This window comes from Quercus robur, chromosome 2 (genome assembly GCF_932294415.1).
Source record: "Quercus robur chromosome 2, dhQueRobu3.1, whole genome shotgun sequence".
NCBI lineage: Eukaryota > Viridiplantae > Streptophyta > Magnoliopsida > Fagales > Fagaceae > Quercus > Quercus robur.
In genome coordinates this window covers 51,515,717-51,530,605 of record NC_065535.1, presented here as the reverse complement: position 1 = coordinate 51,530,605, position 14,889 = coordinate 51,515,717, and the positions used below count along the sequence as shown (strand labels likewise).

The 14,889-nt window shown below is 44.5% G+C and overlaps 1 protein-coding gene across 1 annotated transcript; it reads right to left on the bottom strand.

Annotated features, from left to right (window-relative positions):
• Positions 1–10,145: 10,145 nt before the first annotated feature.
• Positions 10,146–13,823, bottom strand: LOC126713925 (uncharacterized). Its single transcript, XM_050413883.1, has 2 exons — positions 11,395–13,823; positions 10,146–11,325 (listed from the first exon to the last, which is right to left on the bottom strand). Exons 1-2 carry the CDS (start codon positions 11,866–11,868, stop codon positions 10,645–10,647), a joined length of 1,155 nt encoding a protein of 384 aa, XP_050269840.1. The 5' UTR covers positions 11,869–13,823; the 3' UTR covers positions 10,146–10,644.
• Between the last annotated feature and the right edge of the window lie 1,066 nt (positions 13,824–14,889).

The following is a 14,889-nucleotide window of genomic DNA, read 5'->3' as shown; positions in this document are numbered from 1 at the left end:
GCGCATATACATGGATGTACTTAAAAGATACAAATTAAGATGCATAGTATAATTCTTACATATATAATTTAAATATTATTGATAGTCATTCTTATATATATTTTTTAACTCTTTAAAAAGTCTTATAAGAATATTATTAGGTAGAAAATGTAAATTGTTCATTTTATAAAAAATATTTTTATGTTCATTAAGTCTAGACTTTTTGGTTTTTGTACACAATAATTCACTTAAATGGATATTTATGATTTGGTCCCACATTTGATTTCAAAATTAAGAAATAAAACTCTTTCTAAAAATAAATAACTTAGAACACATGATGCAAAATTGGACTTCAATTATAGAATTTAATTGGATTTTCTCTAAACTTTACCTATTAATATATATATAGATGGCTTATAAAATTGAATTGTTTTTAGTTATAAAAAAAAAGGTTCATAAATATAAAATCATTAAAACTCTATCTTCCTCAAATTTTATATATAGTGTTAGATATATGATTATGTTTTTTATGATTTATTTATATTGGACTCCTCGTTTTCTACTCTAAATTAACTTATTTTTCACAAAAATTAAAAAACTTTAATTAGATGAGACACGTGCCGTAAAATTAAACTCTAATTGAAATCTAATTTTTACATTAAACTAACTAACTTAGTACAAAAAAAAAAATTAAAATTTTAATTAGATGGGATACGTGGCGCAAAATTAGACTCTAATTGAATTCCAATTTGAAATCTAATTGAATTTTCTCTCAGCTTTACCTTTTTTTTTTTTTTTTGAAAGCTACCTATTATTAGATATATAGATATACATATATATATATATATATATATATATATAGATGACTTATAAACTTGAATTGTTTTTAGTTATACAAAAAAAAAGGCTCATAAATATAAAATCATTAAAAAATTCTGTTTTAATGGTTTACTTATATTGGACTTCTTGTTTTCTACACTAAATCAATTCATTTAGTACAAAAATTAAAAAACTTAGATTAGATAAGACACATGTCGCAAAATTAAACTCTAATTGAAATCCAATTTTTACATTGAATTAACTCACTTGGCACAAAAATTTAAAAACTTAAAGTAGATGTGACACGTGGCGCAAAATTAGACTCTAATTGAATTCCAATTTGAAATCTAATTGGATTTTCTCTCATCTTTACCTATTATTCCTTCCGTCCCATTTTTTTTGTCCTGTTTGAAAAGTTAAACTTTTTAAGGGAACATCATTTATTATCTTGTCTATCTTTTAAAAATGTATAAGTTTCCAAAACTACCCTTAAAAAAATTGAATTAGTAAATTAATAGGGGTATAATAGGAACATTAGTAAATTAATGACTTTTATTTTTAGAAATAGGACAATATTTTGGGACATCTTAAAATGGAATAGAGGACAAAAAAAGTGGGACGGAATGAGTATTATATATATAGATGTGTGTGTATTGAAGTGATTTGGACTAAGATATTAAGTAAGGGAAGGGTAATTGTTAATTCCCATGCCTTAATACGCCCACCATATACACAATTTTATTTTATAAACTGAAATAGTTTTAGTTCAAAAATTGAAATATGTATACAATTGGCCTGTTTGGGATCTGCTTATTTTGCTGAAACTGAAAACTTTTTACTGAAAGTACTGTAAATAAAAGTAAAAGTTAGCTGAAATAGTATAGTAGGACTCTTGAATAGTACCAAAAAGTACAGTAAGACTCATGAATTACACTAAAAATAAGCTAAATAGTAAAATAAGTTGGCAAAATTAATTATGCCAAACGGACACTATGTGAAACATAGTATAATAAATACTATCCTTAAGGAAAAATATCTTTTTACACTCATTTACATTTATTATTTTATATTATTCTCAAAAAAAAAATTATTATTTTATATTAATATCCACAATTAATATGAGAATATCCATTTCTCAAAACAAAAAATACGAAAATGTCCACATTTTAGCACATAAAAGTGTAGATGAAAAATATAGCTTTTTTAGATTTACTATATTGCCCAATTTACGTTTTTTTTTTAAAAAAAAATTGGTCAAATAGGTTTCAAAGGACAAAATAATAAATACCCTTTTTTTCACATTTTCATCCCACTTTTCTCTCCAAGAGTTGAAATTTGTGAGCCCAGGTGAAAAATTATCCACCCCATTTTATCTCCTTGACGAAACAATGGAAAAATCTTATTTTTCTTCTTATATACTTCCCTCCTCTTTTCACCCCAACAGAACATAGTGTAAGACAATTTGATTGCCATTACCAAATAAACCCCAGTTTTTGAAGAACAAGAAAAGCTAACCTCAAATGGCTGTTGGGAACCTTAAATGAATGTTGGGATCTCATCTTCTTGACAAATAAATAATATCTTATGCTCTTTTATTTTCTTAAAAATGCTCTAATAAAATTTAAAAGTAAAAAAAAAAAACAAATGATGGGAAAATAAAAGAGAAAGAAATTGGCTGTCTTAGAAAGACAGAGAAGGAAATGAGAAAAAGTTGTTGCTTTTTAGGCGGTAAAACAATTACTTTATAAGAAAATTATAAAATACTCTTAAGAGTACAATAAATAATCTTAGGTTCCATTATAAATTTAATTAGTAAAATTTACAATTATACAAAAAGAAGGAATATGCATTTATTGTATTCTCAAAGTAAAGTATTTTTATCCATTTTTATAATGGCGTTAAGGAGGAAAAAAAATTCAGAATTTAATTAATATAAGTTAATGGTAGAATAGGAATTTTAAGTTTAACTAAGGTAGGTTTGTCCCAAAAAAAAAAAAAAAATCAAACAATTGTTAACGTTATTAAAGTCAACGTTTGGACTTTAGAGTAAATCATTTCAATTGAAGTTGGAAGTGAAAGAGTGTCCTTCCCCGTAAACCTCCAAAAAGATTGGAGTAATTTATTCAATTTTTATTATTATTTTAGAACAAGGGTGTTTAGAACTTTTTGAGAGTCTAAAGTGTCTGACTATTCCTCTTCTCAAAAAAAAGAAAAAGAAAAAAGAGTTTGACCATTCCTTCGACTGTGTCCACATCTTGGATAAACTAGTACTACAAGAGAGAATTCCCTAAGGATGATACCAAATTGACCCAGGACCTCATGAATTTCATAATACCCTAGAAACCATTAAGCCAATCTCTTGGGATGACTTGATTATATTTTTACTCTATTAATGTTTTATTTATGGTACCAACCACTACTTATGCAAAGCCGAGAAGATTGAGTTGTTGGCGCCGCCGAGGACAACTCAAGGCCAAAGTATCTTTTTAGTACAATTGTTTTTGGAAAAATGAAATTAGAGATTATTTTTATGAGATACGTGGAACGAGTTACGAATCTAAATGATTGTGATTTTTCAAAAACTTTTGAATTGCCTTTTTGTTGGATACTTCGTTTATTTGTTGTCATTTAACCTAATTTTGTTATTGTTTGGGCTATTTTTGCTGTTATTTGAGTTACTTTTTATTGTAAATTGGGATTTTTATTTTTTGTTTAAAGGGTTAATGATTATGTTTGGAGGGCTAAGATTCTTTTTGTTAAACCCTAAATTATTGGGATTCTCAAGTCAAGTTGTTCAATAAATTTTTTAAAAGTAGACAAAATAGGTTAGTTTAAAAATAATTGCGTGTGTGTGTATATATATATATATATATATATGTACGGCACCGAGCTCCCAAAGCCCATACAGGCCTTGGGCCCAGACCCATCTAGGCCCCGGGCCCAAGCCCATACCAGCCTTGGGCGCAGGCCCGGCAGATAGTTCCCGTTACCTTATGCCCTTCTTAAAACTGCCTTAGGGCCAAAAACAAGTTTTGGTTATCAGGCTCTCGGGGTTGACCGGTTACCATTTCCCGGTATAGCGCGTGAGTCAATACCCGGGAAGGTCATGATATGCACGGGAACGTGAGTCGCCGAACACAATCGGTGAAAATGGAGCCAAGTTCCAAGATCATAAATGCTGCACCGCCCTCTCACCTAAAACAGCCATTTTAACCAGATAATACTGGACCTTCAATAGCACTAACGATGAACATAATCATGGTCTCCCCACTAACATTGGCTATAAATAGAGGAAAGTTGGGAGAAGAAGGGGTTCAGAAAAATGGAGAGAAAGTAGTCAAGGAGAGAGCTTTTCAACTGAATGTTGCTTTGAGTCTCTCTGCCGAGAACGACCCATTGTAGGAAATCCTTAAACCCACTACAAATAAATTGTGAGCCCAAGGGATCTAAGGCCCAGAGTTCTTGTACTTGGTTCTTACAATTGGCGCCCACCGTGGGGCCATCCTACGAAGCTGTGGTTCGAGTGAGACTCAAGCAAAGAAGATGTCTGAGGAGCGTTCAAGAGGGCACGTTCCGAGCAATTCCGCAGGATCTTCCCGGGGATCGACGTGGAGGGAGAGAAGGCAGAAGCGGCTGGAGGATAGAGAGCATTCAAGAGGAGAGGAAGGGTCCGGACTGGGAGAAGGATCGGACCAAACGCACCGGACGATTTCAAACGTCTCAGCACATCGGCAACCTGATGATAGAGACCGGGAGCTGGAGCGGTTGCGCAGATTGGTAATGGACTTGGAGCTGGAGGCAAGGGGTCGGCGCCACGAAAGGGACCACAACCCCCAACCCAGGAGGAACCGTGGCGAGGAAGGTTCCAGCCGACCTGTTACGCAACAACACCGAGACCGATCCCATTCTCAAGAGTCACGTCGTCACTCCCGGGATATTCGTCGTAGACGGGACCGTTCCCGGTCACATGGGTATGATAACCAAGGGTCAGAGTCGCCAGAGGAGCAGCAGCACCACAACGCCGCAATGGATGCCATGAGCAGGGCCTTGCGGATGGCGGCCCGGTCTCCATTCTCGGATGAGATTGAACGGGCACCCATGCCGAGCAGATTCGCGCGCCCACCATTCAATTCCTATGAGGGGAGGACAGACCCCGTGGAGCATGTCAGTCATTACATCCACATGATGTCGTTGCATGCGCACAACGACGCATTGATGTGTAAAGTATTCCCCTCTAGTCTCGGCTCTACCGCACTGAGGTGGTTCAATGGGTTGCGGAAAGGTTCTATACACAGCTTCGCCGAACTGATTCAGGAGTTCAGCAGCAGGTTCGTAACATGCAGCCGAGTGCAACAACCGGTCGACGCGTTGCTTTCCATGAAAATGAGGGTCGGGGAAACCCTTCGGAGTTATGCCAGCCGATACTGGAAACTCTACAATGAGATTGGTGGGGGAAACGAGAAGATTGCGGCTAGCACCTTCAGGATGGGGCTCCCCGAGGATTCTGAACTACGGGAGTCGTTGACAAGAAGACCCCCGGAGAACATGAGGCAACTGATGAGACGCATAGAGGAGTACAAACGCTTGGAGGATGACCGGCTGCAAAGCAGGGGGAAAGCCCCTTTTTCGGGGAGATCTCGGCAAAACATCTTGCCGCCAAAGCCGAAAAGGGACTTCAGAATGCAGGAACCAGAGGTGCAGTTCGAAGGGGTTAATGTGTTGTTTAAAGAGCCCGTGCACAAGATACTGGAACGGATAAGGAACGAGCCATTCTTCAGATGGCCGAACAAAATGGGGGGCGACCCATCTCGGAGGAACCAAAGCCTATACTGCACTTATCACAGAGACAAGGGGCACACCACCGAGCAGTGTAGGGTATTGAAAGATCATCTCGGGCAGTTAGTGAAGGCAGGGCACCTGAAAGAGTTTGTAGCAGAGTCCACTGACCGGGAGACCGAGCAAAGCGCCCCACAGAGAAGGAATCCCCTTCCACCACCCCGGGGAGTAATCAACGTCATTCATGCCGCACCGAGAGGGGCAGCGGCGGCTAGGATGGTGATGACAGTGGCTTGCGCGGAGGGAGAATCATCCAAGAAGCAGAAGAGGGCTGGACGGCTAGACATCTCGTTCGGAGAAGATGATTTCGAAGGAACCATCCAACCACACGACGACGCTTTGGTGGTGACAGCCCGGATAGGCGGATTCCTGGTGAAGAGGGTGATGATTGATCAGGGCAGTGGGGCTGACGTCATGTACCCGGACCTCTTCGAAGGGCTCGGGTTAAGAACCCAGGATTTGGCGAAGTATAACACGCCATTGGTCTCGTTTGACGGGAGAATTGTGATTCCCGAGGGGCAAATCTCACTCCCAGTGGACATGGAGGGCAAGGAGGTTGCAGTTACGTTCATAGTAGTCCGATCGTTCGCACCTTACACCGCAATCCTGGGGAGGCCATGGATTCACATCATGGGGGCTGTTCCGTCCACCCTTCACGTGAAAGTAAAGTTTCCTACTGAGTACGGAGTTGTAGAGGTAAGGGGGAATCAGCAGGTGGCGAAGCAATGCCTCATAGCCGCGGTCCAGTGGGAAAAGGAACAGCTCGGCCAAGCTGAGCACGCCGAGAAAGAGACTGCATAGCAATTACAGATACCCCAGGAAAAGGGGGCGGACGTTGCCGAGGAGGTACTGAAGGTAAGAATTCTCCCAGATAGTGACAAATACTTCCAGATAGGTACACGCATGAATGACCGGGAAAGGGCAGAGATGTTGCTGTTCCTATTGCAGAACATAGATGTCTTCGCGTGGAACCCGTATGAAGTGCCCGGCGTAGACCCCGAGTTCATTGTTCACAAACTCAATGTGGACCCATCATTTCCTCCGAAAAAGCAGAAGCCGAGAAGAGCGTCAAAGGAGCACGTCGATGCAGTAAACCTGGAGGTCCAGCGGCTGAAGGAAGCCGGGGCCATAAAAGAAATATTCTTCCCGAGATGGCTAGCAAACACTGTCGTAGTAAAGAAGAAGAGCGGTAAATGGAGAGTTTGCGTGGACTTCACCGATTTAAACAGAGCGTGTCCCAAGGATCCGTTCCCGATGCCCAAGATTGATCAGTTGGTGGATGCCACGTACGGGCACCCGAGAATGAGTTTCCTAGACGCCTTCCAAGGCTACCACCAGATTGCCTTAGCACCCGAGGACCGAGAGAAGACAGCATTTATATCCCCGAACGCAAACTACCACTACGAAGTCATGCCGTTTGGACTGAAGAATGCCGGGGCTACCTACCAGCGTATGATGACAAGGATGTTCCGGGAGAAAATTGGTTGCACGGTTGAGGTTTATATCGACGACATGGTAGTAAAGAGCAGAAAAGAGTCGCTGCATACTGAAGACCTTCGGGGAGTATTCGAGATACTACGGCGACACAGGCTGCGCCTCAATGCCGAAAAGTGCACTTTCGGAGTGGGGGCTGGCAAGTTCCTGGGTTATCTGATCTCCACTCGGGGAATAGAGGCTAACCCCGACCAAATAGAGGCAATCAATCGCCTAAAACCACCGAGCAACCCTAAGGAGGTGCAGGTGCTCACCGGAATGCTAGCCGCCCTGAACCGGTTCATCTCCAAGTTTGCCGATCGCTGCCGGCCATTCTATCAGCTTCTAAAGAAGTGGAAGGGGTTTCAGTGGGACGAGAGCTGCAATGAAGCTTTTCGAGAACTAAAGGAGTATTTGGCAAAGGCGCCGAAGTTGACGGCCCCGGAACCCGGGGAGGATCTGTTTATGTACCTAGCAGTGACCAATCATGCCGTAAGTGCTGTATTACTAAGGGACCGGGGAGTGCAAATACCAGTGTATTACGTAAGCAAAACCTTGGTCGATGCCGAGACAAGGTACCTGCCTCTTGAAAAGTTGGTTCTGGCCTTGGTACACGCCACGAGGAAGTTACCACACTACTTCCAGGCACACACAGTGTTCGTCCTCACCGAGTATCCATTACAATCACTGTTGAAGAGATCCGACTTCACAGGACGGATTGCTAAATGGGGGACTCGGTTGGGATCGTTTGACATAAGATACCGACCTAGAAGCTCGGTGAAAGGGCAGATTCTCGCTGATTTCATCGCAGAATTCACACCTAAGAATGAAGGCCAGATAATCTGTAGTGCGGAGATTCGCCCGTGGAGGTTATTTGTGGACGGCGCATCGAACGCTATGGGGGCCGGGGCTGGTATTGTCATAATTACCCCTGATGGTATGCGACTAGAACATTCCTTCAGATTGGGGTTCAAAGCCTCGAACAATGAAGCCGAATATGAGGCCCTGTTGGCCGGACTAAGGGCAGTATTGCATCTGGGCGCCAGGGACGTAGAAATCTACTCAGACTCACGGCTGGTCGTTTATCAGATCACTGGGGACTTCGAAGCTCGGGATCCTCGAATGAAAGCTTATCTGAGTACGTCAAAGCAGATTATCGGTCAGTTTGAAAAGGTAAAGATATCACAGGTGTCCCGGTCGCAGAACAAGCATACAGACTCTCTTGCTACGTTAGCCTCATCGGCTACCGAGGACACCCCGAGGCTTATCACGATTGAACTTGTAAGGGAACCAAGCATCTCTGTACAGACTGCCCTCGACCAGGCCGGAGTAGAAGTTGCGCAGGTGGCGGTGGCCGGACCATGCTGGATGAACCCGATCATAGACTTTCTTTCTGAAGATAAAGTTCCAGAGGATGAGGCCGAGGCTAATAAGATTCGACGAATGGCTCCCAGGTACTGGTTGTCTTCGGACCGAAAGTTGTACAGGAGGTCCTTCGCGGGCCCTTACCTCTTGTGCCTGCATCCTGAAAAAGTTAAGGAGCTTCTAACCGAGCTGCATGGAGGAGTATGCGGCGGGCATGCCGGGGGACGATCTCTAGCACACAGAGCAATGACGCAGGGGTTTTGGTGGCCACAGATGCAGAAGGACGCCGCCGAGTACGTTCGGAATTGCGAACAATGTCAAAGGCACGCCCCGATGATCCATCAGCCGGCCGGACATCTAAATCCTGTCAGCAGCCCGTGGCCATTTGCACAATGGGGGCTTGAAATCCTCGGTCCATTCCCCCGAGCAACGGGGAACCGCCGTTTTGTATTGGTGGCCGTGGATTACTTCACAAAGTGGGCTGAAGCTGAAGCCTTGGCCAATATCCGGGATACTGACGTGAAAAAGTTTGTGTGAAAAAACATAGTTACAAGGTTTGGGGTGCCGAATTCACTAGTGACAGACAACGGGCTACAGTTCGACAGCAACGCTTTTCGGACCTTTTGCGGCGAGCTCGGCATCAAGAACAAGTATTCAACCCCGGCGTACCCCCAGAGTAACGGCCAAGCCGAAGCAGTAAACAAGACTATATTGAACGAGCTCAAGAGAAGGTTGGATGGAGCTAAAGGAAGGTGGGCAGAAGAACTACCCAGCGTCTTGTGGGCCTACCGCACGACCCCCAGGAGATCCACGGGGGAAACCCCATTTTCTCTGGCATACGGAGCAGAAGCAGTGATACCGACCGAGGTAAGCCTATGCAGTGCGCGGGTTGTTGGGTTTGACCCTGTACAGAACGCCGACCTTATGATGGAGCAGTTGGATTGGCTAGAAGAATGCAGGGAGGCGGCGACCGTACGTCTTGCCGAGTATCAACAGAAGCTAGCGCAAAGGTACAACCGAAACGTAAGGACCAGGGAATTCAGTGCCAGGGAATTGGTGTTAAGAAGGGTAGTAGGGAACATGCGGGATGTGGCTGCAGGGAAGCTTGCTCAGAGTTGGGAGGGACCATACAGAGTCACAGCCGTCGCAGGGGCAGGGGCTTACTACTTGGAGGACCTGGACGAGAGGCCGCTCCCCCGACCATGGAACGCCAACAACCTGAAGAAGTTCTACGCGTAACCATCGATGTAAGCCGAAACTTGTATTCTATGAAGACTAAGAGTATGATGAATTTTTTTGTCTTTGCTGTTTTTTCTTTTTACCCTGTAGCCGCACACCAAGAGGATCGTCGAGCAGGTGAAAACCTTACAAACAAAATCCTAAGGACAGAAACCTGACCCTCGGCTCGATCAATATCGCCGAGCAGGTGAAAACCTTACGAATAAAGCCTAAGGACAGAAACCTGACCCTCGGCTCGATCAATATCGCCGAGCAGGTGAAAACCTTACAAACAAAATCCTAAGGATAGAAACCTGACCCTCGGCTCGATCAATATCGCCGAGCAGGTGAAAACCTTACGAATAAAGCCTAAGGACAGAAACCTGACCCTCGGCTCGATCAATATCGCCGAGCAGGTGAAAGCCTTACAAACAAAATCCTGAGGGAAACCTGACTTTCGGCTCGGACAAAATCACCGAGCATGTGTGAACCCTGCAATTAAATCTATGAGGGCGAAAAAATTGATTCTCGGTTAAAATCAAACGTCCGGACAAACGGAAACTTTGCAAACAAATGCTCGAAGGACGGAAACTCAATTCTCGGTTAAACCAAAACCTGATAAAAACCTGACCTTTTTTACAAAAACAAAGTCCGAATAGCGCTCTCAAAACTACTCACAGCTCCGCACAACAGGTTCTCGGGGGTACATTCTATTGAGCGGCCATAGCATTGGTGTGATTCAAACAGGGCACAAACGGATATAATTTCATTCAACCAAATTGAAACAGGAAAAGAAAACGGACTTCCAATTAAAAGGGTAAAAGCAAAATTGTTCAGTCACCACAGCCCGGTGACATGGGCAAATAAAGCCAATAAATTAAAACAAAGGTTCAATCACCACATCCCGGTGACATAGGCAAATAAAAACGAAATAAAAATAAGCTAAAAATAAAATCAACTAGGGGGTTGAGTCGGTGGTGGCACTTCCTGTTGGACGATCAGGGAGAAAGGCTGGGCCTCGTCAAGAAGTTCCTGCACGGTCGGTGTGCTCATAGCCTCCAGTTCCTCGGGCTCAGCATGAGAGTCTATTTGCTCAACCAACTCCCTCATACTGGCCGTCTCCTCCTCATCTGGAGCAGCCGGGACGTTCTGGATGGCTGGTACAGGACTCGGAAATGGAATCTGGCCGGGGTCTCTCAGCGGCGAATCTTCAGGAACTCCCATTGCTTGAAGAGCAACATACCACCCGGCCTCGAAACCCATATGCCGAGCCCGAGCCACCACCGGCTCTGCGGAGTTCTCGGCGTCGGCGAAGCCCACGTCGTACCACTTCTGCTCCGCGGCCGCCAAGCCCGCCCTGAGGTCAGCTATCTCCTCGGCATGAGAAGTGTTGAGACTGAGGGCTTGGGCCAGTTTAAGTTCAGTCTCATTTTGCCTGGCCAGGAGGTCAGCACACCTCTGTTCGGCAGATGCTCGGAACTTCTCCGCGGCAGCAGCCTTATTCTCGGCAGACTCAGCAATCTTGGCCTTTTCCTTTGCCGTTTTTACTGCTGCCTCCCGCGCCGCCTTCTCGCGCTCATTTTCCTCGTCAAGCTCCCGTGCCCGGGCAGCCACAATGTGAGCTAGTTGAGCGGCCTAGCAAGCGTGAAGGTTAGCAAAGTGGGAAAAGGAAATTTACATGGAGTAAATAGACAAAAGAATTACCGCAATGGCGTGCCACTCTAACCGGCGCCCCACGGACTCCTCGGACCCGTCCTCAAAGGCGTGCACGTCCTCGGGAAGTTGGAGAGCTCCGGCCAAGGTTTGGGCAATGCGGCCGCCCTCGCCCTTATCCCATATCCGAACAGAGGCCGTTGATGGCAATGGTTTGCCATCCAGAAGGAACTTTGGCTCCCACGCCGGAGCCACTTGGGAGGAGGATGCGCCCCCCGTGCCGGCTTCGGTCTGCGGCTCGCGGATGACAATCCCCCCTGTTGGTCGGGGAGGAGTCCGGGCAGAGGCGTCCCCCGGGGCCGTGGAATGTGGCTCGGCCACTTTCTGTTTTTTCCGGGCACGTCCGGACTGCGAGGTTGGAGGAGGTTGAGAAACTGGACCCCGACCCTGGGTAGGCGGGGGCTGGTTGGTCGGCCGGGCACCAGGCACGAACCTGTCTAGGGTCATTGTTCGCCTTGCCACCATGCTTGCACCGGGCTGGATCGCTTCAGCTAGCAGGTTAGCCGCGTCTGTCACCTGCTGTTGATGCTCGGCGGGTGGATCCTCGTGATGGGTCTGCTCTTGGGCTTGGTCCCCTTGTTGTATAGCTTCGTGGGCTCTCTCTCTAAGGCGCCGGGATACTTGCTCCGCGGAATCGTCTCGAAGGGGAACTCGTTCGTCCGCGGCAGTGAACCGCCTACCAAATTCCCTCGCTTCCCCGGTGGTAAGCTTCGGCGGCAAGAAGTTCACGTACCGGACGTCTATGTACGAGAGCAGGGGGCTGTCAACTATCAACGCTTGCTTGAATGATTGCCAAGTGGAGTAAACCGGTTCCACGCCGAGGATCAGGTGTGAGGCCCGGAGTTGCCCGTCCCAGTGCACGTAGATCTCGGAACGAAGGACGAAGTTTAAGTCGTTGACGTGGACGGCTCTGAGGTCCTGAGTAAACACTTTGCCGTCTGCAGAAGAACAAATAACACGTTAGCTTTTAACAATAAAAGATTTTCTTTTACTCAAACAACTATAAGAAGGGGAAGGTACGAACCCACTTCACGCCGTGTGAGGGGGCAAGGGATCTCCCCGGCAAACCAATTGCCGCGCACCCTGACAAACTCCCCGGCGGAGTTCCTGTTCGAATCGGGTAGGCACGATATCAGCCGTACCCGAGCATCCCTTGTCTTTAAGTAGTAATTTGTGGATTTGCTCCCACAAAGGCTGTACATTTGGTTAATATCATGGTGGTCTAGTTGTAAGTTAAAGGTATGGTTCAACTGGCCGACACAACTAACTACCCGGTAAAAATTGGGGGGAAGCTGGTCGGGGCACAGCCCATAGTAGGTAAGTGTGCTTATCAGGAGGGGATCTACCGGGAACCTAACCCCTCCTTCTAAGATGGACATCAAAGGGAAGAAGGCCGTACCATGCCCTCGGTGGAGTTCCATATCACTCTCATGGCAGTAAGCCACGTCCACGTCACTGGGGATACTAAACTTATTCCTAAAGTTGGCCAAAGCAACCGGGGTATCTAGAAGGTAAGAATAACCCATCTATAAAGCCTAAAACTACGAGAATAAAATCAAAGAAACAAAGCTGAAGGAACAGGAAGGGAAAAAGAGACTTACGTTGGGTTCTAAGGAGGAAAAGAGCGTTGAGCAAGCAAGCACACAGAAATGTGGTCGGCAGAGAGTAGGCGCTAAAAATCAGAGGCAAAGGAAAAGTGGAGTGACGTTTGGGGAAGAACTATTTATAGAGCCAGAAGAAATGGGGAAAGAAGAAACGCTTGATCAAACAATAAATGGGCACAGCAAGCGAGCGACCCAGCAAATGCCAGGCGTAACTGATTTGCGCACCGCTTCGGTTCACGAACCGTCAGGCAATAATGACGTCTGCGCCTGGCGCCGCGGAACGGCGCGTCTTTTGAGATGGCTATTAATGAGAAATGACAGCCAGAAGTCCCAGACTAAAAGATTCCCGAGGTCAAGAAGCCCAGGCAGCTCCTTGATTCTCCTCGGCAACCGAGTATGAATCAAGGGGGGGCTATTGTACGGCACCGAGCTCCCAAAGCCCATACAGGCCTTGGGCCCAGACCCATCTAGGCCCCGGGCCCAAGCCCATACCAGCCTTGGGCGCAGGCCCGGCAGATAGTTCCCGTTACCTTATGCCCTTCTTAAAACTGCCTTAGGGCCAAAAACAAGTTTTGGTTATCAGGCTCTCGGGGTTGACCGGTTACCATTTCCCGGTATAGCGCGTGAGTCAATACCCGGGAAGGTCATGATATGCACGGGAACGTGAGTCGCCGAACACAATCGGTGAAAATGGAGCCAAGTTCCAAGATCATAAATGCTGCACCGCCCTCTCACCTAAAACAGCCATTTTAACCAGATAATACTGGACCTTCAATAGCACTAACGATGAACATAATCATAGTCTCCCCACTAACATTGGCTATAAATAGAGGAAAGTTGGGAGAAGAAGGGGTTCAGAAAAATGGAGAGAAAGTAGTCAAGGAGAGAGCTTTTCAACTGAATGTTGCTTTGAGTCTCTCTGCCGAGAACGACCCATTGTAGGAAATCCTTAAACTCACTACAAATAAATTGTGAGCCCAAGGGATCTAAGGCCCAGAGTTCTTGTACTTGGTTCTTACAATATATATATTTCAAGTATACATTTTTTTTTTGTAAGTACGAATACCCTGAGCTCAAAGTAAACCCTTTCGAGCAGTGGTTCATGTCACTAAGATGAACTCATCAAGAGCTAGAGCTACTCCGAGCACTGAAGTGCACTCCTTGACAAGTTTCTGAAACAACAAAGCACAATTAAAATAAATAACATGATATGGGACTAAGCCTAGACTCTCTTCTACCAAAAATTGTGGTTACTAAATACCTATGTGAAGGTGGTTTCAGTCAGCTCAGTGAGTAAAGTCTTTTGTAATTAAATAAAGATCAATGGTTCTAACTCTACCTATACCAAAACTTGATTAATATCTTGGTTTGATGATAAAAACGATCATTATAGAATGAACTCCAAAATTAAATTTCTAACTCATCTATTCATAAATAAATAAAAATGTGAAGCATTTAATACCATAGCCTTGTAATATAATAGTATTTTTGCTTCATTAGAATATATAATATAGAGTTGGTGTTTTAATTAATTATTTTTTATTATTTTGCTAAAAGACCAAACTTCTTTAAGTTTATAGTATAGGGTTGGTGTTTTAACTTTTAATAGTAATATGGGTGTCACTGTGTCAGCGAAGTTATCATTATCCTGTTATTTGACAAAGAAAAGAGATCTAGAGGATGTTTGGTACATGCATTTAAAAACTGAAAACATGTGTTTGAAAATATGTGTAGAAATACGTGTAATATTGTTTAAAAACTAAAAACATGTATTTAAGTGGGTGTACCAAACGGGGTCCTAAGTTCTTTTGATGATGGAATTCCTAAAATTACAAAAATATTTCAAAAGAATACTGAAAGGTACGTTAGTACTACTTTTTCT

Bases quoted from the DNA above. Each gene is read 5' to 3' on its own strand.
- LOC126713925 (XM_050413883.1), bottom strand. From the start codon at position 11,868: ATGGTGGCAAGGCGAACAATGACCCTAGACAGGTTCGTGCCTGGTGCC. The intron at 11,326-11,394 runs GTAATTCTTTTG...CACGCTTGCTAG, and splicing joins TAGAGTGGCACGCCATTGCG to GCCGCTCAACTAGCTCACAT.